General features: G+C 40.3%; 1 protein-coding gene across 1 annotated transcript in view; it reads left to right on the top strand.

The window, feature by feature from the left end:
- Positions 1 to 23147, top strand: part of LOC126457933 (zwei Ig domain protein zig-8-like) — a 173781-nt gene that overhangs the window by 107660 nt on the left and 42974 nt on the right. Inside the window, exon 2 of the mRNA XM_050094648.1 lies at positions 12575 to 12735. Within this exon, the coding sequence (XP_049950605.1) occupies positions 12575 to 12735 (161 nt within the window). The remainder of the gene's footprint in view (positions 1 to 12574; positions 12736 to 23147) is intronic.

The following is a 23147-nucleotide window of genomic DNA, read 5'->3' as shown; positions in this document are numbered from 1 at the left end:
TTGAAGACATGTTGCATCAGAATCAATATCTTTCAAACCCATGCAGCCCTCCAGAACTGATCCGCATTTGCTTAATGAAATTGCCTGAACATTTAAGAAATATTATTTTGACAGGACGTTGCAAAGACGACATTGAAGCTTTTCAGGGACTCTTACAAGAATTAGAAATTGACACAGTTGCGGGCTGCGAAAACAGGAAAACAATCACTACAGGACACATCCATCGCAATTCCGTGACGACAGAAACAATAACTGGACACGACAAGTCTATTCTTACAACGCCAATCATGACCAAAACAGACACCACCCATATGTCAACCACTGGCAAAGTAATAATAGTTACAGAGAAAGATCGCATTTCCGTAGTAATGAATAATGCAGAGATTACCATAGAAACAGACAATATGGGAACAAAAACAATTATCAAGGGAGACAGAATAACTTCAGACGCAACTGTTCAGCGCGCAGTTACGATTCCGGGAGAAATTCTCCACCACATGACCGACAAACAAGCAACTATGTAAACTACCGACAAAACGACAGACCTGAATTCCATCAGAACTGGTGGGATTCAAACAGAGCAGGGCACTCTCGACAAGGTGAATCTGTAGAAGTTAGGTCTCCTAATCCCAATAACGACGTGCGCCAACAAACAGACAGACAATGACTCGCACAGCAGGCAGCGGCGCGCGCCGGCTGGCTCAGGGAAAAATTACATAGACGTTAACCTTGAGAAAAATTCCAGTATTCTTTACCGACGTATACCACATGATAATTGCGTCGAAGTTGAAACACTGCGTACTAGGGAGAGTAAAGGTTTACACCACATTTCACAAGTAAAACCGTTTATTGAGAGATAATCTGCTTTTTAACTTTGTCTTTGCCATAAAACGTTTCGCTTCACATTTCTAGTATGCATTGTCAGACTTAGAAACTGTTACCATGCCAAAATGTTTGAAGTTAAATATCCAATCAAGAACCTAGGGAACATATTTAGACAGTAATTACGAATGCATTGTTATAGTGAACAGACATCACAGTGTTATTGTGTGTGTACATTCTTGCTTCTTAGTTGCACTATTATGTAACGACTATAAGGCTTACATACTTAGAACATATACTTGTCCTGCTAATGAGATTTTAATGCAACATTTTGGTTTACTTGAAAATACATTCTGGATTTTAAGTACTTTCAGTTAGATACCAGATGACACAGTGGTTAGTTTATGTGACAGCTACACGATTTTATCACGACGCTACTAATGAGTGACAATTTACAATGTTGCTTTTGCAGTGTATCTGTTTTATATCTGCACAGTTTTTCTGTATTATTCTGGAAAGTAAAACATGTTTTAGTAGTAACTTTTTTGGTATAGCTACAATGAGACAGCCTTTTTCGTAGCACAACAATACGTCACATTATAGTACTTTCTTGATCAGGGTAAGGTAGGTAATAACTACGATATATATACGCTAAGCATTTCACTTTCGTTTATGATGAGGTAAGTAGATTGACTTCAGCAGAACTTTGCTTACAGAGGACGATAACTACGACACTTCCACAGAATTATCTTACAGCAAGACGCACATTTAGCGCTACAGGACACGCATTTGAGTGATTAATTTTGTACTTGAACCATTTATTTTTCAATATTTTTCAATTACAAAGAAAGTTTTCCATGATATATTTCATTCCATTGCTGTAATCTAACACCTGAGGGTATAATTACATTTATCCTCAGGGGGGGTACACGCTTACTTTGCGTACCATGTGTTTGGCAAGCACAATGAGCCCTAGCTAATATGGTATTTGCTTATACAATTTTACACTTCGGTACCATATTTCTGTAACACAGAATTACACAGCTATCTGATCAATTAACTGAGAGAGACAAACATTTATGTACTACATCAGTGACCGACATTTGCATAATTACACAGCTGGATAACTTCACACTTATGAAATTGTATTTTGTCTGTACTTTGTGAACTCTTCATATTTTTTCAGAACCATTGTGATACTATGATAGCTTGGAATGACATTAGGTATGGGATCATGATTTTTAAAGTACGTTTGAGGTAGATAACACTTTTGAAATGAGCAGAGATTTTTTTTAGGTTTTAAAATATTCAGAAAGCTACGACGATTTTGAGATGTGATTGATCATATTATTACGACGACGATGTGTATTAAGCTGTTGAGGTATGTTTATGATCAATGAGATTATGCTATATGAGGAATCTGATTATGCTTTGTATTTATAATGATGAAATATTGAAGCCGTGTTGATGAATATGTAAATGTGGAATAAGGTAAGGAATAAGGAGTAGTGGTTAGGGACTCTGACTTGTGAAAAAGGATGTTGGAAACCAAGAATCGTACTTTAAGACTTAAAAAAATGTGTGTAAATGCGTGAATGTATCACAACGCTGGCGAAAATTTTTTGGACACTTATATTTACAGGAGTTTGTTTCTACACATTAGTAACACAAATTCTCGACCTGTGAAATTTCTATATGAGACTGTCACTGCTGTCGTAAATATTTTGGTAAGGAAGTTAAGTGACCTTCACGTAATGCGTCGTGGACGCCCAGCTGTACCACCTGCCTGGAAAAAAGCCATTAGTGTGTGTCTTTCAGAGGCACAAGTGGAGAAAAAAAGAAGCAATTATCCTAGAGGCCATTATCCTCACTATTGACATTTCTTTGTAGAAAGCATCGTAAATACGACACGCTCATTACGTGGAAACATGATTACTCATACTTTGTGCTACTTACTGAAATGCTTATGAATTGATGGGAAATATTCATACATCTGCACACCTGACTACAGCAAGTGTCTTTCTACGAGAATTGAGAGAATTTCTACTTACTTATGAAATGCCACATAGCTGTTGAATGATGTTTTTATGCTTTGGTTTGCATAATTGCTTATTTCATTTGATATCTGTTTTCCAGCTGTGTTGCAGCATTGGTTTTATAAAATAAACTTAAATGCATTTGCTAATGTTAACACTTTCTGTCAAGAGATCTATTAAGTAATTATTTTATGATCCACATTCTTCGAAAAAGGTGCCCTTGGAATGGAAAGAACAATAAGAAGGAACTAATAACAGTAACTGCATATATCATTTTCTTTTCAAGTACTTGGTAATTTTTTGTAGAATTAGTTTTTGTGGTGCACCACTTTAATTACATAGACATTAAGATGTGAATATACATTTTCCTTATCTGCATTGTTGTCTTTAGTGTAATATTTTTTCTGCTTGAGCTATGTCATATTTAGGTATAAGTTATTGCATGTGCTGCTGCTATTTGCCAGGCATAGTATTACTGAATTTCACTTTGTATTACTCTGTTAAGCCAGTTTTACTACTGATTTATTTTTCTTGTTGCTGCACATTGCCTTATATTAGTTGTAATACTGCAATTGCTTTGCTAATTTATATTTTTTTGCTGCTTGCTTTGCCAATTTGCAATTTTTTGTCACTGCTGTTTGTGTTAATTGTTTTGTACTGCTGCATTGCCTCGTCCCTTAGTTTAGCATCTGAGCGCAGTAGATTTAAGTTAGCTTAAGATGGGGTTGGCCATATAAGAGAACAAGTTGTGATGAATTGGAAGAAATGCATTGAGAAGCTATAATAAAATGGTTTGGCGAAAAAAGTATATTGAAACAGGATATGAACCAAAAAAGTAGGGTTTAGGAACAACAGGTTTAGGTAGGATTTTCTTGGAAATAAATAATGAGGTAAGGAATGTGTGAACATATAAATACAGAAAGGATGCTTGGATAGAATTTTTTTGGTGAAACAAATGTTGAAATAAGAGGAAGGATATATGGAATGAAGTTTTGGGGTGGACTGCAGTACCAAATGTCACACTGAAAACAAACCCTGTCCTGTATTTTTGTGTTATTACACTATGTGAATTTATGTTTTTCCTGTCCTTATATGTTTAACTAATAAGAGTTATGTTGTAGAATTTTTCTAATAATATGTTATTTACTTTGTAGAGATGTTTAGACATTTATTCTGTTCTATTTCAATGCTCACATGTGAAATTAATGTTTCGAAAACTATTCTTATTTTATATATTTACTTATGTCATAATTCGTGTAACACTGATGTATATGTTTGTTTCTATTCTTTTGTAAAGCCTGTATTACTACAAATGTTATCTGTATTATTATGTTTTAATTATGTTTTCTGTATCTTTGTAATTGTATTCTCATGTTATGAAATTGTAATGGACACCAGTTCTTCAAATTAAGTTACATTTCACTGCAAACGTTTCTGTTGGTCATAATATATGCACAGTATGTGACAAGTTGGGACTGTTAGTGCTTGCACGTGTGTTGATAACTCAGCAAGGGAGTGGATAACAGCATTGCTGGTTCTAAGGACAATTCCAAAAACTTTATGAGTGCACAAGTGGTGGTTATGGACTTGCTATATTATCCGCAAAACTCTTCAATGGTGATTGTGCACCTGCACAGTCACAGCAGATGGCTGCTGGCCATCTCTACAAGGACTACAGTGGGTCTGCAACTTTGATGACCCACCAATACCATTATTTCTGCAAGGACTGCAGTGGGTCTGCTCCTCTGGTGGCCCACTAATGCCATAACCTCTACCAGGACTACAGTTGGCCTGCTCTGTGATGACCTACCTACCAATATTCTTCAAAACTTCGACTGACTCTGCTGTGGGTTTGCTCTGTTGTGGCCCATTACCTGTCTGCATGTCAAGAGTCAGCACTGTCTTTCCGTTGGAAGGACTACTTCAAGACTGCATGGAGATCCACAACTTCCGTGTGCATTCTCTTTTACTGCTCAGACTTTGAGAAAAAAAACACTGCAATTTTACTGTGATGAATGATCAGGACTGTCTTTATGGACTGTGAGAAAATTTTACCTTTTGACCAACATTGTATCAATAAGTGTGTGCATTTGATTTCTTTGTTATTGTAATTATGAAAAATTTTTTCATATCTGTATTGGCCAGTGCGCAAAACAATTTGTAAAATTTTTTGTGGGGAGCATGGGGGCTATGTAAGTAGGCTGTTCAGGTTTTTATATTGGTAACGCCACGTAGCGCTCTGTATGAAAATCACTGGCTGTGCTGTGTGCACTCTGTGGCTGGTTGGCATTGTTGTTGGCCATTGTAGTTGTTGGGCAGCTGGATGTTAACAGCGCATATCGTTGGGCAGTTGGAGGTGAGCCGCCAGTAGTGGTGGATGTGGGGAGAGAAATGGCGGAGTTTTGATATTTGTAAGAATGGATGTCATGAACTGCTATATATGTTATGTCTATTAAGGTAAATACAATGTTTGTTCTCTATTGAAATCTTTCATTTGCTAACTATGCCTATCAGTAGTTAGTGCCTTCCGTAGTTTGAATCTTTTATTTAGCTGGCAGTAGTGGCGCTCGCTGTATTGCAGTAGTTCAGGCATCGAAGATTTTTGGTGAGGTAAGTGATTTGTGAAAGGTATAGGTTAATGTTAGTCAGGGCCATTCTTTTGTAGCAATTTTTGAAAGTCAGATTGCGTTGCGCTAAAAATATTGTGTGTCAGTTTAAGCACAGTCATGTATAATTGTTCTAAGGGGACGTTTCAGTAGTAATAGAGCCATGAAATAAACAGGGGAAGGTATCTTAGTTCATATCCTTATCCTTCAGTGTACAAATTCTGACACCATTTTAAACTCGTTGGTCCGCTAATAATAAATGCCCTGTGTCCCATTGTGTACTGTAGTCGAGCGATCGGCAGAATCGATACACTTCTGCCGACAGATGAATCCTATGCCAGCAACAGTAACGCACGAGCTTTTCAAGTATTTAATACTGTACAGTATTTAGGAGGGCTATTGAGTTAATATAAAACACGGCTTTTAGTAAATTAGTGGATTTACATTCGAATGAAATTAAAGATATATATTTAACGCGATATGTCAGATAATGAAATTTTTTCCTATACGGAAGCGTTAAGGTTGGTATGGTGCATTGAATGAGATGTTTGTCTCTCTCTGTCCATTGACGGAGTATCGTATATATCAATGTGCGTGTGTTAAAAATTGTCTACCTTTCTTTCCATTCTCTGAAGATATAACGATGATTCGTAAGCGTCATATAAAGGTTCGTACGGGGTTTGTTAGTGTGCCTCATTAGACCAACTCCGCTTGCCACCATATTAGGAATGTAAACTTGTTGCAACACTCCTGTTTTAGCGAATGTGGAAATTTGTGGTAAGGTCTTATGGGACCAAACTGCTGAGGTCATCGGTCCCTAAACTTACACACTACTTAATCTAACTTTAACTTACGCTAACGACGACACAACACCCACGCCCGAGGCAGGACTCGAGCCTCCGACGGGGAGAGCCTCGCGGACTCAGGTTGTAGGAGGCGCTCGACGTCCAGAATATGCTACAGCCGAGAAAGGAGAAGAGTATGACATAATTCGCTGTGGTATTAATGAACTCCGGTGGAGCTTCACTCTTTGGGGAAGTGCTGTTCAGAGTAATCCTACCCATTAGTGACCGTAACTTAACTCCTGATTTTATACATTTCTTTCTGGAAATACCTCCAAAAATGGCTGAATAGTATTCATTATGCACTTCGCTAATGAGACAATAACTAATGTTTCAATCTAGTTCGGTCACATCATGAACTAGTAAATCGTGCATGTGAGTACCTCGAGTGACTTTCAGGGATTAAGTTTTACGCAATAAACTCTGAATTTCTACATCTACATCTAATGGAGACTCTGCAAATCGAACTTAAGTAGCCGCGGGTGGCTCAAACAACCTTCAGAATAATTCTCTATTATTCCTATTTCGAATAGCGTGTTAATGCGAGCACCTATATCTTCCCTTATTGTATAATGACGACCGTTTGTCTCTAGTAAGTCGGCGTCAGCAAAATATTTTCATGTTCGGAGGAGAAAGTCGATGACTTAAAATAAGATTCATGCCCTTAAATGAGTTGTGCAAACGACAGTATATCAATAAAAATTGGGAACAATTTGCATCTACATGTCATGTACATGTAAGGTGGGAGGACTCGAATGACGAATATGTCCGATATGCGCTTCATCAATATCATTACGCCAGTTCAGCATCTAAAAGAATATACCAGCTACAAGTTTAACATTTCTGAATAATTTGTTACAAATGACTAAAATTTGCTGATATTTGAGCACTGACTTGTTCTATATTTACGACCATGGTGGTACAAATACCAGTGTTTGGATGTAGTCTGGGCATAATACGTAGAGTCAGGTTACTTTTGGTTTCGTACCTCAGGCGGTACAAACGGAATCCTTCGGTGTCCGTCAGTCTGTCCCACAGATAAAAACATTTTTTCATAGAAACGGTTACCCGTATCAAGTTGATATTTATGTCAAATAATAAGGTATATGTCCCGTTAGCAGTGTGGAAAATTGAAGCTTTTAGGTCAGTGTAATCGAAAGATACAGATTTAAGTCACCTACTCTGACAGCTGTGAACTAGCCCACCAAACACCAAGGGTACCTCCAGTGGACTTAAAACCATCAAATTTGGCATGAAGTAAGATTTCACTACGTAAGTAATTCTTATGACCAAAATAAAATACAAGCCTATAAACGACATCTAACTGAAATCACAATAAAAGATTTTTCAGAAGACCTAGCAAAACAAAGCTAGGATGAATTGTATAAGGAAAACTATGTGAATATGAAATTCTGTAAATTCTCAACATTATTTAGATTGAACTTTGAAAAGGAATTTCCGAAAGTATGCATGTATGTATCAAAATCTCACAAAAACAGATGGGTAACAGCAGGTATTAAGAAGTTCAGACCAATCACTTAAATACCTCATTTCCATGGAAAAGAGTCGCAGTGATACAGAATTCTTAAATTTCTATCATAGATACAAAAAGATCTATAGGAAGGTGCTGACTGCTGCAAAAAAGTCCGTTAATGACAAAATAATATACAATGTGAACAAGAAAAGCAAACCAGTCTGGGATTTTATAAAAAAGGAAACGGGGAGAGGTAAACAAACACAGAATAATATACTGCTATGGGAGGGGGATAAAGTAATAAATGATCTACAAGACTTAGCAAACTATGTAAATGAGCATTTTTCAAGTATTGCACTAAATACAGTGATGGTACTTCCAACCACAGAGAATGAAAACAATGAAACTATTCAAAAACTCAAAAATAAAATGTCAGTAGGCTTAGATGAAGTACCAATGTGTGTACTGAAACAATGCATAGAGATTATACAAGACCCCTTTACAAATTTAATGAATGAATCCCTCACAACAGGAGCATTTCCAGAGCAGTTGAAACAGGCCAGAGTTGTACCTTTGCGTAAGAAAGGTAATCCAGAAGACAGAAAATTACCAGGCTATTTCCATACTGTCACCATTCTCACAACAAAAAAAAAGAAACAATTATGAAGGACAGATTAATGAGTTACCTGAATAAATACGATCTTTTAACCGAGTCACAGTTTGGTTCCCCAAAGTGGCAAAGAGTCAGCCATTGTAGAATTTACAAAGTTGTACCCGTGCTCTTGACAAAGATGAGCGTGTCACAGGCATATTTCTGGATCTTTGGAAGGCCTTTGATGCAGTCGACCACAAGATTCTATTAAATAAATTAGAAACAATAAGAATAAGAGGCGTAGCTAATGACTGGTTTCGATTATAGCTAGCAGACAAGGTACAAATAACAAAGATAACACTTCAAATAGATCTAAACATTTAGCAAAACACTTATCAGAACCAAAATACATTAATATAGGGGTTCCACAAGGTAGCATATTATCCGGCCGAGGTGGGCGAGCGATTCAAGGCGCTACAATCTGGAACCGCGTGACCGCTACGGTCGTAAGTTCGAATCCTGCCTCGGGCATGGATGTGTGTGATGTCCTTAGGTTAGTTAGGTTTAAGTAGTTCTACGTTCTAGGAGACTGATGACCTCAGGTGTTAAGTCTCATGGTGCTCAGAGCCATTTGAACCATTTGTACCAAATTAGGACCAATACTATTCCCGCTATACATCAATGACTTTCCCTGTAGTGATAGTGATAAATTCTCTTCACTGATCACAGCAATATTGTAGTCTCCGAGAAAACAAGTAAACTCCCTGCAGAGAAAGCAAATGAAACTCTCGAGGAAGTTTACGATTGGTCAACAAGCAATGACGTGACATTGGACATAAAGGAAACTAATGCCATGAATTTCAGTTTTAAGAGGGAAAATGACAATGTTATCTTAAATGTAGGTGGTACCTCTATAGATTGTAACAAATGCAATATTTCTAGGAATGAATATTGATTCCCAGATGAAGCGGTGTGCACGCACAAAGGTACTTGCGAACAGAATGTCATCAGCATGTTATGCCCTTAGAGTCCTATCATCAGCGTGTAACATGCAGTGTCTTTCAGTTACATACTATTCATATGTACACTCAATTCTTAGCTATAGAACTCTTTTTTGGGGAACAAATGCACAAAATTTGAACACAATTTTCAAACTCCAGAACAGAGCCATAAGAATAATAACCAAAAATAGTAGTCTTGCTCATTGTAAGGATCTGTTCAATACAGTGGCGATTTCAACTGCTCCGTGTGAATACATTTACCACTCAGTTTTACACATCAAAAATAACGTTGGTAATTACTGCAAAAACAGCTCCGTCCATGTCCATGGAACAAGAGCTAGACTCAACTTACATTTACCAAGAAAAAAAAAAACATTAAACGCAAAACAGCGTTTTCTACCAAGGAAGAAAACTGTACAATACATTTCCACAAGAAATTAAAGAAATTTGAAAATAACACTTACTTAAAAAGGCAACTTAAAAGTATCTGTTACGCAATACATTTTACGCATTTAAATATTACTTAGACAACACAGAGCAGGGATTTGGCTTAAAAAATTATACAAATACATTATAATAATGATTATAAAACATCCAACATTCGACACAACAACTTCACACTATCTTCCTTTCCGTCTTTGTTCCTATTCTAGAAAAACTCATCCCCAAGCTATGCACAGCACAATACTAACACCTTTTCCTCTTTCTGAGCTCAACACTTCATTCTCTGTAGAGGGATACTGACTCAGTTTTTCAGGATAGCAAATGAGGAGTTGCGGTACATAAAATGACCCTTAAATCACCACTGTGTGTGTGTGTGTGTGTGTGTGTGTGTGTGTGTGTGTGTGTGTGTGTGTGTGTGTGTGTGTGAAGTGTTATGAAATAACGTGTGTGTAATGTGTGCAGTGACTGGCAGTGAGATATGAGTGAACAGTGTGGCATTACATTATGTAATATGTTATTTGTAAAAAAAGTATTGTACACCTGGAGCAAATCTAATGATTGTCTCTAATTAGAAGTCTGTAAGTGTATGTGTATAGAAATTAGTTTATTTTAAATTGGTCTAAACTTGTAAATACTTTGACATGTCCCATATTCTTGTAAAAAGAGATCTGCAGATGAACAAAGCTACTATTACTACCACCACCACCACCACCACCACCACCACCACCACCACATTTGTAATCTGTGTAGTGTTTGTCTGTTAAAATCCCTTCTTGTCAGGATCGGATAGACATACGAAGTTGAAATTTTTGTCACATACGAAGCTTTACAGTCTCTTTGCGATTTAACCTCTCAAAATCGACACAGTCGAAAGATATTGCCATTTATGTCACGTAATTTAATACTCGCAAGTTCACACATGAAAATCTATGCGGTACGCCGAGTTGACCTAGAATCATGAAATTGTTCAAGAAGCAGGATTTCGCGGTACAAGTAAGGCAAAAATAAATCCGACAATTTTTAATATGCAATAAAACCACACGAGAAAAATATTTTTTTTCTGATTGCATAGCTAATAATATATTCTGTCCCTCTTGTTAAGACCCATTTTTTTCCAGCAACGGCTAAACATATGACGATGAAATTTATGCCACGTATTAATGTCTACGTTTCCTTGCCGCTGTAATAAATTTAAACTTCTACGTCAACAATCAAAAGCTACCGCCATTTAGGTACCATATTTTGATCTCTTGCCTGTATAGACAGCGATAACAAGCAAAAAGTCGTTTACATTCTCGATTCCCTGGATGCATGAACTGCCTACATACATTACGAAGTTTGTACGGAAACTACGGTGGGCGAGTCCTACTAACGATTTTCCGGGTTTTTCCCTATATGAAGTCCTAAGCATGCACCGAATAATGCTGGTTACAAGTTGATGAATCAAGATTCTTACACAAGTATCCAGGATACAAGAAAATTATTAAAAGAAAGAATTGTTGTTATTAAATGGTGGAAGGGTGGTAACTTTATATACTAAAATGACCATTTCAATAAAAACCCATGAAATGCAGTCTTACATAAAGAAATACAAGGTTGGCTAGACATATTACACATATACCGCCTCTCAAGCTGATAAGCAAGATAAAAACATATTTTATGAACTCGCCCGCTCCACTTCGATCAATAAATTCGTTAGCACCGAATCCGACAAACATGACAGAGGCAGCTATTAACGTACGGCAGACCGACCGACAGACAGAGACACTAACTTCCTAACAAATGCGGACGAGAGACAGACGAGCAAGCAGGGGACGAGAGACTGACCAAGAAAACAAGTAGAATTTAACGAGTAAATGAAACAACATATTACGAATCACTTAACTTCTAACAACCTGCGATGTCTGGCGAAGACCTGGCACAGCACCCCCAAAACGCTCTATCGAACCGTCCGCTGCCAGCCGCTTCAACGGACTCATGAGAGCGCGCCGATCTCCCGTCTCATGGCGTCGCAGCTCGCACCGGCCAGACCGATGTCGTGGGTTGACTCCCGTTGCTCTCGTGTCGGCCGCGAAGCCACTACCCCTCGCTATGCGGCGCGGCCCACTGGACTCACGTGGCGACCTCATATGCGCCGACGCTCAAGACGGACAAGTCATCTTGTGTCTCAGTGCACGATCGACCAACCGATAGATCCAACCGCCAATGACCACTGCCTGAACAAACTCGAGCAGACTGGCGGCCTAACGCATACTAGCACTCCTGACGACTGACAGATACTGACTGACCCGGCTGACCAGCTGACCGAATGGCGAGCTCATAACGCCTCTTAAATGCATGTGAACAGGCAACCTTTCCCACAGAAGGGAGACACCAAAACTGCGATTGGCACAGCGGCGCCACCGCCAGAAACGGAGGGCGACTGCTTCACACTACGCGCTGCGGCGCGCTCTTCAAAACAGCAATTTCTACCACGGCTCAACGTGTTACGTTTGATATCTGCCGCCGTCGATGTGTAACTTCCCAAAGGCATCAGTAGCACTGAATTCGAAGACAAAGTGTATCTTTGTGCTTGATGGTTTTCATTCATTTATGATAACAGTAAGTATTGGTTGTTTGGGTCTTCCTGTCTTGCTTTCTAATTGTGTGTGACGCCAATTGTAGTTCTCTACAGAAAGTTCAGTTTTACAGAAAAAAAGAGACTGCTTCCGAAAAAAAGCACATACCGGTTTTTAACTACACCTGTCTTATTTGCAGGAAGTAGGAGCAACCATCGCTACTTCGCGGACTTCCTGCAAGAGCTTCCAAAGGTGGCGTCAGGTCCTCAGTTCGACACCAGCGTGCCGGGAAACGTAACAGGACTGGTCGGGAAACCAGCACTCTTGAGGTGCCGCGTCAAGAACCTGGGGAACCTCACTGTAAGTACGACGACCTCACAGAAAATTCCAAAATCATACTTCTCTTCAGTTTACATGCCGCGTTCAGCCACATTAGGAAACGCACTTGTACACACCTCATCGTAGACTCTACACCATGGCATCCAATTACAGACAAAATATCATATTTTCGTTCCCTAACCAACTGGTTGCTTAAGGTACCTTTGATTCAGCAACAAAGGAAAAAAACTCACCAGGTGCAAGTACGACTCATGCACTGAGGGTTCCGCACAGAATTTTAGGTAGAGACAGTTCATCGATTCCCGGACTCGAGAATCTCTAACATTTTTGCTTATTGTCGACATTGATACTGGCAACGTATCAGTCCCAGACGCTCCAAGATTTTCCAGAATTTTTTAATTTCTATAACATAAATGTGAGATAAAGTCATGCAGGAGACGGGTGAACGTTATTTCAATTATCAGTAGTTCCGTAATTAGGCTGACTGGTCTGCGAAAGTTTGTTTCTCATACAACTAGAAACGCCATATATACGTGCAGTAATCGCTCCTGGATATCTGACGATGAATAAATTCTGAAACACGTCATATGAAAAATGAAGTCATTTGACTTTCATTATTAGGACCCAGTCAGCCTGAATGGAGAACTACTGATGGTTTTAATTTGAAGTTTGACTAGAAAAGGAATATTTTTTCGTGCAATATAATTACAAATTTAAATTTTTCGTTTTTTTTCGTTCTTTTGTTCTGCGAATGCCTCGTTCTTGCCAAATATCATGATTCTAGGTTAACAGGACTAGTCTATGTGTTTTCTGGAGTAAGTTTGCGATTATCAAAATATGTGACCTAAATGGCAGTATGTTTTGGTTGCGTCGACATAGAACGTTGTATCTATTACACCGCGAATGGCCTATAGACCTTATCACGTGGCATAAATTTCATCTTCATTCGTCTAGACATTCCTCAGAAAAGTGGATTCTTAACAGATTGACGTGTAGACAAACAGGAAATGAAAAAAAAGTCTTCGTATGATATGATTACAGATTAATAGTTTTCGTATTTTTCCTTTCGCTATGCTATGATACCTTCATTCTTCAAAATAGTCATGTTTCTAGGCCAACGGGAAGGACCTTATAGGTTATGATGAGTGGCCTGACGAACATTAAAATATATGACATAAATGCCCGTATCTTCTTCTTTGATAAACTAATGGTATTTCATGTTTTGCACAGCCAAGGAGCCATTGAACGCAGTATGTGACATAAATTTCAACTTGGTACATCCACCCATTCCTGTGGAAAGTGTTTTTAAGAGGGGGATGTAACGGAAAATGTGAACATTTATTTAAAAAATCATTACAGCCATGTTTATTAATGTACAGATCTAAAATTTTGCATGTGTAAAGAAAAATATCCGTGTTTAACGGATTTATATATAAAAATATATGCTGGACTAATATTTTGCCAGAAATTAGAATTTTTAACTTTTTTATTGTCTTTTTTATAAAAAGCTACAACTCAAATTTTAATCATACAGTTAATCTGAAGTTATTCTTGTAGTGTTCTGAGAAGATTATAAGACCACTGAAATACATTTAGTAATTCATGGTACAAATTGTATCATTAACAGAGTTTTTAATTTTGCACATCCTAAAGTTAACTTTATTGTCTACATACAATCATCTAAAAATCACACTGTAGTTGCAGGGTCTCGTATTTTTTAGTTCAAGGGACAGAGCAATACGTAGCGAAAATTCCTGATAATTTCAGAGAATTAGGGCATATACTTTTTCAGAAAAGGCTTCTAATAACGTAAAAAAATGTAAAACAAAGAAATTTAAGTTCAAAGATTTTCTTCTAATTCTTCTACATGTAATAAGCTTACCTCAGTTTTAAAATCCTCCATACTGATAGTCCTCATCCTCAAGGTTTCTCTTCTCTCCTCTTCGAATCTGCCTGTCCTGTATTTGCAGCTAAGTCACTGATCTGTTACCTTTCTTGACCCTGCTCTCGTCGATGGTGTAATATGATTTGTTGTTAACACACCCGGATCTATACCAACTCTCTTCAGTACTTCAATTCTGCCCTTTTTTCCGTTGTTGTAACATAAAACTGTATCATAGACACCTATTTTGATTACTTCAAGGCTACAGAATGTCCTTTTTAAGCATCTAATCCAAATTAATTATTGTGGCTTTTATTTGCATTATGTGTCTTTCCGTAAAGACACTTCCTCAATAAATCTGGGTGTGCAAGAAACCTGAATGTGGGCGTAATTGCATTCATAACAGTTTCTGGTAATGAGTGTTTATATGAATCCGTCTCATTTTTGTTCTTGAACTTACACCAATCGTCTTTCGAACAGAGATTTTGCATTGCTGTTTGGTCAGTTTGCAGAAAAAAAAATCACACACGTCACACCTCATTGCCTCTAAATTATGTGTTTCTTTCTGATAACTCCGCCACAAAATAACTGAAGAGAATGAATTTCTTTCAGAGAAAGCCAACCTTTTCCTTCTAGTGGTTTTCCATCCTCAAGTACTTCACCTTTCTTCTCTTTCAGCAAGCGACGAAGCCTACCACCAAGTCTCCTTTGGATGTGGCCAACACATGCCAACATTTCTATTGTTTTACTGTACGGGTTTTTACCTGTTACAGCTTTGAACGAAGAGCAGTTCCCAAGGTATTTAGTATATCTAACGTCACACGGGTCCTCGAATTTGGAGAAGATCCTCACAACTGTAGCAGCCTCCATGCCCCCATTTGAGCCACTATAGTTTTTAGAGCATGTTACTGCATTCTTTTCTTGCCACATATTATCACTGTCTTCATTGTTGGATATTTTCCTTGTTGCAAACTGGTGGCCGTATTTAGACATAATTTCTACATCTAAAACTTTACCTGGGTTAATACCAATAATAGATGAAACTTCATACAGATATGTGTGACCCCTTTTCATCCAGGTCCCATCTAAAGACACACATAGGTCAGAAACATTTGTAGGAGATTCACTGTCATGAATATCTACCCCAAGATTTATTTCTTTTTGGTTTATTTCCGCTAATTTCTCCATTGATTTCATCACTGAAACTTTGGCAGTATCGCATACAGGCATCAGACTTTTCTTCATTCATTTGTTCAAACCTTGTACAACGTTGAGACATGTTTAGAAAACCACACAATAAATTACCTTCATCCCTGCCGTATCCAAGGAATGTCAGAGCAAATGTTAATCTAAAATTGCTTTCAAAGGTACCAGTGTCACTTTTCCTGGAGGAGGAAAATGAAAATCGTAGTCACACGAATTACAAATTAATTTAAATCGCAAGCTATTCCCACTTTTCTTTCTTCAACAACAATCATGTATTCGGTAATCCTACAGCTAACACACGAACATGAAAACCTTACAGCCTGGCAGAGAAGCTCTAAATTAATAAGTCTGAATCCAGTGGAATCCTTATCAACATCATTTACGCACCTGTACAGTTCTCCTGTCCCAAGTTTCGATGCTGAAGTTGAGAGCTTATGTTCTTCATTTCGAGCTGCTTCCTCTTTCTTGTTGGTAATCCGATTTCCATGAAACCTCCGTTTTCTAAACACAGTTTTTCCACAACCCATTTTGCTTAAATCTTGACTTACACTTAAAGGTTTGCGAATTCAAGCTTCCACCTACAGATATGGGATAGTATAAGATATAGATGTCAGCCAGAGATATAGATGTCAGCCAAAAATATCGAGAGAAAATAGGCCTCACACTGAAAAAGATTCCGCCGGCTGCGGTGGTCTAGCGGTTCTAGGCGCGCAGTCCGGAACCGCGCGACTGCTACGGTCGCAGGTTCGAATCCTGCCTCGGACAGGGATGTTTGTGCTGTCCTTAGGTTAGTTAGGTTTAAGTAGTTCTAAGTTCTAGGGGACTGATGACCACAGATGTTAAGTCCCATAGTGCTCAGAGCCATTTTTTTTAAAAAAGATTCCGCTGAAGCAAGCAGTTTATCAAATGTCGGAAAAGGTGAGAGTGGTCGCCATTCCAGAGTTAATCAGTTTAACAATTAAAAGGCATTTGTAAAGCTGATATCAGGATAAAATTCACCCAGAACATAGACCAAACTGTGTAGGTCAAGAAAATAATATTTTTGAAAAATCGATTTTTTTAAAACAAAATCCAATACATCCTTGCTTAATAGTCGTTTAGACAGACAGAAAACAAGAAGATACTATACAGGTTCGGTTTTTACTGATGGAGGTTCGGTGTTCACCGGAAACCTAGAATTTAGTCGTTCTGAAGAAACTCACGGAAAGTAATAGTTATTACGTCGAAGAAGTCAGCGAAATAATTCAGAAAACCAGAAAACCAAAACAGAGAACACACGGAGAATAGATAACATTATGTTGAAAGGAGTATATCACATGTCTATAGAATAAGGAGGAAGGGTACCGAGTATGAAAGCATAACTGTTTCGAAAAAAACTGGGCTACTACTGAGCTATTGCACAAGCAAAACTCATAGTTTTAGGATAAAACATGGTGTAAATAAATGAAGTACTAAGTTTAGTGCTTCATATGTGTACTAACACAGACGTCACGAAACTACCAAGCAAGGCTACTCAGGTGTCTTGAAAAAGTTGACCGGAGCGTGGATGGCACTCTGTTGTGTTCAGTAATAAGGGCCCGTTCTGTCCGCATGGGAGTGACGGACGCACCAGTGTATGGTGTAGACCAGTGGAGTAGCCTATTCTAGATCGCATTCGCTCAGAACATACAATTACAGTCCCAGAGTTCAGGGCGTGGGGCGTCATCAGTTACAAATCGAGTTCACATTTGATGTTTCTGTAGTGCAAATTAACCAGTGCCGCTACATTGTAAGATTGTTATCCCCGTAATAGCACCATTTTTTCGACAGGGAGGGGGTGTTCTTCTTCAACGGGACAAAGGACGCCCACATATGGCCGCTGCGATGCAATGTGCTCTTCGTTGTGTATAACGACTGCCCTCGCCAGCTTGATCACTGTATTTCTCGCCAGCTGAATGCGGGGAATGATGAGACGGGAACTTATTCATTCTCCAAGGCCCGCAAAATCCGCTGTCTAATCCCAATGAAAGATATTAGATGCAAGATCGCTTGCACGCCAGAAAAAACATCTGCCTTGCTGATAGAGGGCACTTTACCCTATACTAATGCTACTTTTTGAGCACATGCCTGTTTCATTTGGTCCGAATCATCCAAAGTTTCGATGGAGATATCTCTGGAACAACAATTGATAATGGAAAATGACTTTCACAATTGGGTCATCTGGATCCCGTGAAGTTCACGCATGAAATAAACGAAACGCGCGGCTATTGCACATCCAGAGATGCAAACGTGAACCCCACTTTGCTCGTAATCGCAATGCAACTCAGGTACTGCAACGCAACAAACGCTACAGTTATTGTTATTAACGCAGTTAATAACTGGACTGGAAACAATGCAGATGTCCATTCACAAAAATACGTATAACTACCATTTACCTCTGTTATATCCTAGATCAGCCATTATTTGTCTTTATCCCAGCCAGTGATATTCGGTTTTACGTTAACATTATGCCCCTTCTAGTATTAACACAACTTTGAAACAAGTTTGAAATTGTGAATGTATGCTTTCCCGTCGTATACAGCTGGCGAAGAGTTCTCGGGCTTCCAGCCGGGTGGCGGTTCTTCAAACTGCGACGTTTCGACGAGTGACATACTCATCATCTTCTGGCGAAGTGCCGAGACTTTGCGGATGCCGGTCCCTTTATACCTGCGGTGTGCCTCCCACCACCTGGCCGCGGGAGGCTGGGTCTAGAGGAGCCGGCGGGCGGGGTGGAGGGGGAAGCGGGAGCGCCGTTCGTGTCTCCGTCAGAGTATTCTGATCGCGTCTCGTGAGCTGGACGGTTCTTGTTGCGTTCCTGGCGTATTGCGGCTAATGCTGGATTCCAGGCCGCGCTCAGTTGATAGCCTTCGTCCCTGTTCACAAGATTCTCGTGGACCCGTATTTCTATTGATTCTTTAATGACGCTATCCCAATAGCTCCCGGCTCGGCACAGCAACCTGGTGTTTTCGAAATCAAGGGTGTGGTTTTCTTTGATGCTATGTTCAGCTATAGCAGGTTTCTCTATCTGTCCAAGTCGAACATGCCTGATGTGTTCCTCGCACCTTTTAGAGATGCAGCGCTGCGTTTGACCGATGTACTGCACACCACATTCGCAGGCAATGTTGTATATACCAGGTGAGTTTAGTTTGAGTGGGTCTTTAGCTGAGCCCAGCAGCTCTTTCGTCTTCGGCGGTGGTCGGAAGACGGTATTTATGTTTGATTTTCTTAATAGCCTCCCGATTTTGGCTGATGTGGGCCCCAAATATGGAAGAAAGGCGAGTCTCTTGTTAATTTCCTCTTCCTCTTCCTGAAATTTGTCAGCCTGTCTCCTCTTGAAGGCCTTGCCAATCTGTGTTTCACTGTACCCGTTTTTCCGAAATACCACTCTTGGGTGGTGTAATTCGTCTGAGAGGCTTTCTTTGTCACAAATGACGTGCGCCCTATGTACCAAGGTGGTCAGTACTGACTGGCGTTGCGCCAGATGGTGGCAGCTGGTTGCATGGAGGTACAGGTCTGTGTGCGTCTTTTTCTATATACTGAATGGCCCAGCGTGCCATCCGCTTTCTTCCTGATCAGTATGTCCAGGAATGGAATACAGCCATTCTCTTCTACTTCCATCGTGAAGGTGATATTCTTATGTATGTCGTTTAGGTGGTCCATAAACTCCTCCAGTGCCTGCCTGCCATGCTGCCAAATCACGAAAGTGTCGTCCACATAGCGGAAGAAGTGCCTGGGTTTACGGTGAGCAGTTTGTAGTGCCACCTCCTCAAAGTGTTCCATATAAAGATTCGCGATCCCTACACACGGCAAGAACTGGATAAGAATGCACGCATCCTGATCGCATGTCACCTTAAAATGGCAGAAGCATTACCGGCACACACTTGGGAGTGGGTTGACTGCAGCTCTCACGCCGACAGTGAGGTGCAGAAACGACATGCTGCCGCAAAACAGATCAACAAATTCGGCAGACTCTCTGGAGCTCAGTCGACCCAGAAGGTGACAAATAGCACCAGAGCTATTGTAAATTTGACAGATAAGGTGCTAGATGCAGCCACAACTTCTCACCTCACGAAAGGGTTGAACTTTGCACCTGTACCAAGGACCATACCGAAACGGGACATCATCAGCAGCGTAGAGGAAGCAATCCGGGGCCTACCGAAGGAGGAAGCTGAGCAGATCTGAAGGGAGACCTGCAGGATCATCGACAAGTCACGACTCCCTAAAGCTAACATTACTGCGCCGGAGCGAGAGGCTATCCGCTCACTGAGGGATGATGCTGACATCATGGTCCTCCCAGCAGACGAGGGAAATGCGACGGTGCTGATTCGCAGAGTCGACTACCAACAGAAAATCTGCTCTCTACTGCAAGACCCATCCTACAGGAAGCTCAACAAGGACCCTACATCGACGATGACGAGGAAAACTGTGTCGCTACTGAAGGACTCAGATCTACCAGAGGCAGTGCAGAAATGGCTGTATCCCAGAGCGCCAACCACTCCGCGCCTGTATGGATTGCCCAAGATTCACAAAGATGGGGTGCCTCTACAGCCGATTCTGGACACTATCAACTCGCACAGTTATGGACTGGCCAAATACCTGGCGACACTATTGAAACCACTGGTGGGACACTGCAGTCATCACGTGAAAAACTCCGCGGATTTCGTTAGAAAACTGAAGGACATCCGGATACAGAGTGATGACCTACTCGTGAGCTTCGACGTCACCTCCTTGTTCACGAAAGTACCGCTACAAGACGCCCTGGCGCTCCTTAATCAGCACTTCGAGCCTGAAACAGTGAAGCTCTTTGAATATGCACTTACGACCACCTACTTCAAGTGCAATGGAGAGCATTATGAACAAGTGGATGGAGTGCCCATGGGATCTCCCCTTGCTCCAGGGATCGCGAATCTTTATATGGAACACTTTGAGGAGGTGGCACTACAAACTGCTCACCGTAAACCCAGGCACTTCTTCCGCTATGTGGCCGACACTTTCGCTATTTGGCAGCATGGCAGGCAGGCACTGGAGGAGTTTATGGACCACCTAAACGGCATACATAAGAATATCACCTTCACGATGGAAGTAGAAGAGAATGGCTGTATTCCATTCCTGGACATACTGATCAGGAAGAAAGAGGATGGCACGCTGGGCCATTCAGTATATAGAAAAAGACGCACACAGACCTGTACCTCCATGCAACCAGCTGCCACCATCTGGCGCAACGCCAGTCAGTACTGACCACCTTGGTACATAGGGCGCACGTCATTTGTGACAAAGAAAGCCTCTCAGACGAATTACACCACCTAAGAGTGGTATTTCGGAAAAACGGGTACAGTGAAACACAGATTGGCAAGGCCTTCAAGAGGAGACAGGCTGACAAATTTCAGGAAGAGGAAGAGGAAATTAACAAGAGACTCGCCTTTCTTCCATATTTGGGGCCCACATCAGCCAAAATCGGGAGGCTATTAAGAAAATCAAATATAAATACCGTCTTCCGACCGCCGCCGAAGACGAAAGAGCTGCTGGGCTCAGCTAAAGATCCACTCAAACTAAACTCACCTGGTATATACAACATTGCCTGCGAATGTGGTGTGCAGTACATCGGTCAAACGCAGCGCTGCATCTCTAAAAGGTGCGAGGAACACATCAGGCATGTTCGACTTGGACAGATAGAGAAATCTGCTATAGCTGAACATAGCATCAAAGAAAACCACACCTTTGATTTCGAAAACACCAGGGTGCTGTGCCGAGCCGGGAGCTATTGGGATAGCGTCATTAAAGAATCAATAGAAATACGGGTCCACGAGAATCTTGTGAACAGGGACGAAGGCTATCAACTGAGCGCAGCCTGGAATCCAGCATTAGCCGCAATACGCCAGGAACGCAACAAGAACCGTCCAGCTCACGAGACGCGATCAGAATGCTCTGACGGAGACACGAACGGCGCACCCGCTTCCCCCTCTACCCCGCCCGCCGGCTCCTCTGGACCCAGCCTCCCGCGGCCAGGTAGTGGGGGACACACCGCAGGTATAAAGGGACCGGCATCCGCAAAGTCTCGCACTTCGCCAGAAGATGATGAGTATGTCACCCGTCGAAACGTCGCAGTTTGAAGACACCGCCACCCGGCTCGAAGCCCGAGAACTCTTCGCCAGAAGTATGGAAGTATTTCTACACCACCAAGCAATGGCATTCTAGTACTGTAGTAAAAATCAATAAAGCACGAAGGAATAAACCCTTTCCTTATTTTTCTATGTGTGTGAATGATCATCTGTATCGTTTCTAGTCCACTTGATAACTGTGTAAATAGCTGTAAGTAGAGTGTTTGTTGCATCGTAGTACGTCAATCACATCGCGATTATGAGCAACGTAAGTTTTACACTTGCAACTCGGGATGTTCAATAGCAGAGCGTTTCTTATATTTTAAGGTTCAGCTTCACTTGGCAATTTCTCTGAATGCAGCAGATGTAATGCGATGCAACCAACGCAGTTATTTTTTAACATTTATCATTTATGACAGTATGAACCCATGGAACACGTAACTTCGAGATTCAAGTTTACGTATACCTGAATATGATATTAATGTATGTTTTGAAAGTTGTAATTAATCTCCTCACCTTCTTTTGGCATAGAAAAAAACAGCAGCAAAGATAAGTCTGTGATAACATTTCTTTTGCGTATATAGTGAGAACTACGATGAACATGTCGTAGTACAAACGTATAACACATTACATATGTTGTTGAACGAGCCAAAGGTAATCTCATTAGATAGAGGAAAAACTTTATTCTAAAGTATCTGATAATTCCTCCCTCTCGCAGATGAATGAGGGCACTTCACACAGACACACACACACACACACACACACACACACACACACATTGTTAGAAAACTAACGGCCAAATTTTTCGAAGACGTAACATAAATTTATTCTTCACTTTGCACTTCGACGTGTAGGTGCCACAATTAGAGATCTTCATCGTTCTTATTTATCCAGATTAATTTATAGTGCCTACAATGACATCTGAGATAAAGCTCTGCAGACAACAGGTAACTTGAAAATAGTGAACAAACCTGTAAGTATGTCCAGTAAAACGCTTCCCTCTAGAAACTACATAAAGACACCCACAGAAGTTTCTAATTTAAGAGATTTCATTTGAAATACATATGTCGTGAAAATTACGAAATTAAGATCAATACAAAGGCAAGGAAGCTGCAGTAACAATAAAAACATTAAATCGAATGATTCAGAGTTCAGTGATTCAAACGGTTAAGCTCTACTCCAACACTGCTTGGCTGCTGAACAAAATTCCTGAATGCCTTTTCCCCTTT

Source organism: Schistocerca serialis, chromosome 1 (assembly GCF_023864345.2).
Source record: "Schistocerca serialis cubense isolate TAMUIC-IGC-003099 chromosome 1, iqSchSeri2.2, whole genome shotgun sequence".
In the NCBI taxonomy this organism is placed as follows: Eukaryota; Metazoa; Arthropoda; class Insecta; order Orthoptera; family Acrididae; genus Schistocerca; species Schistocerca serialis.
This window is presented reverse-complemented; position numbering and strand designations above follow the sequence as displayed.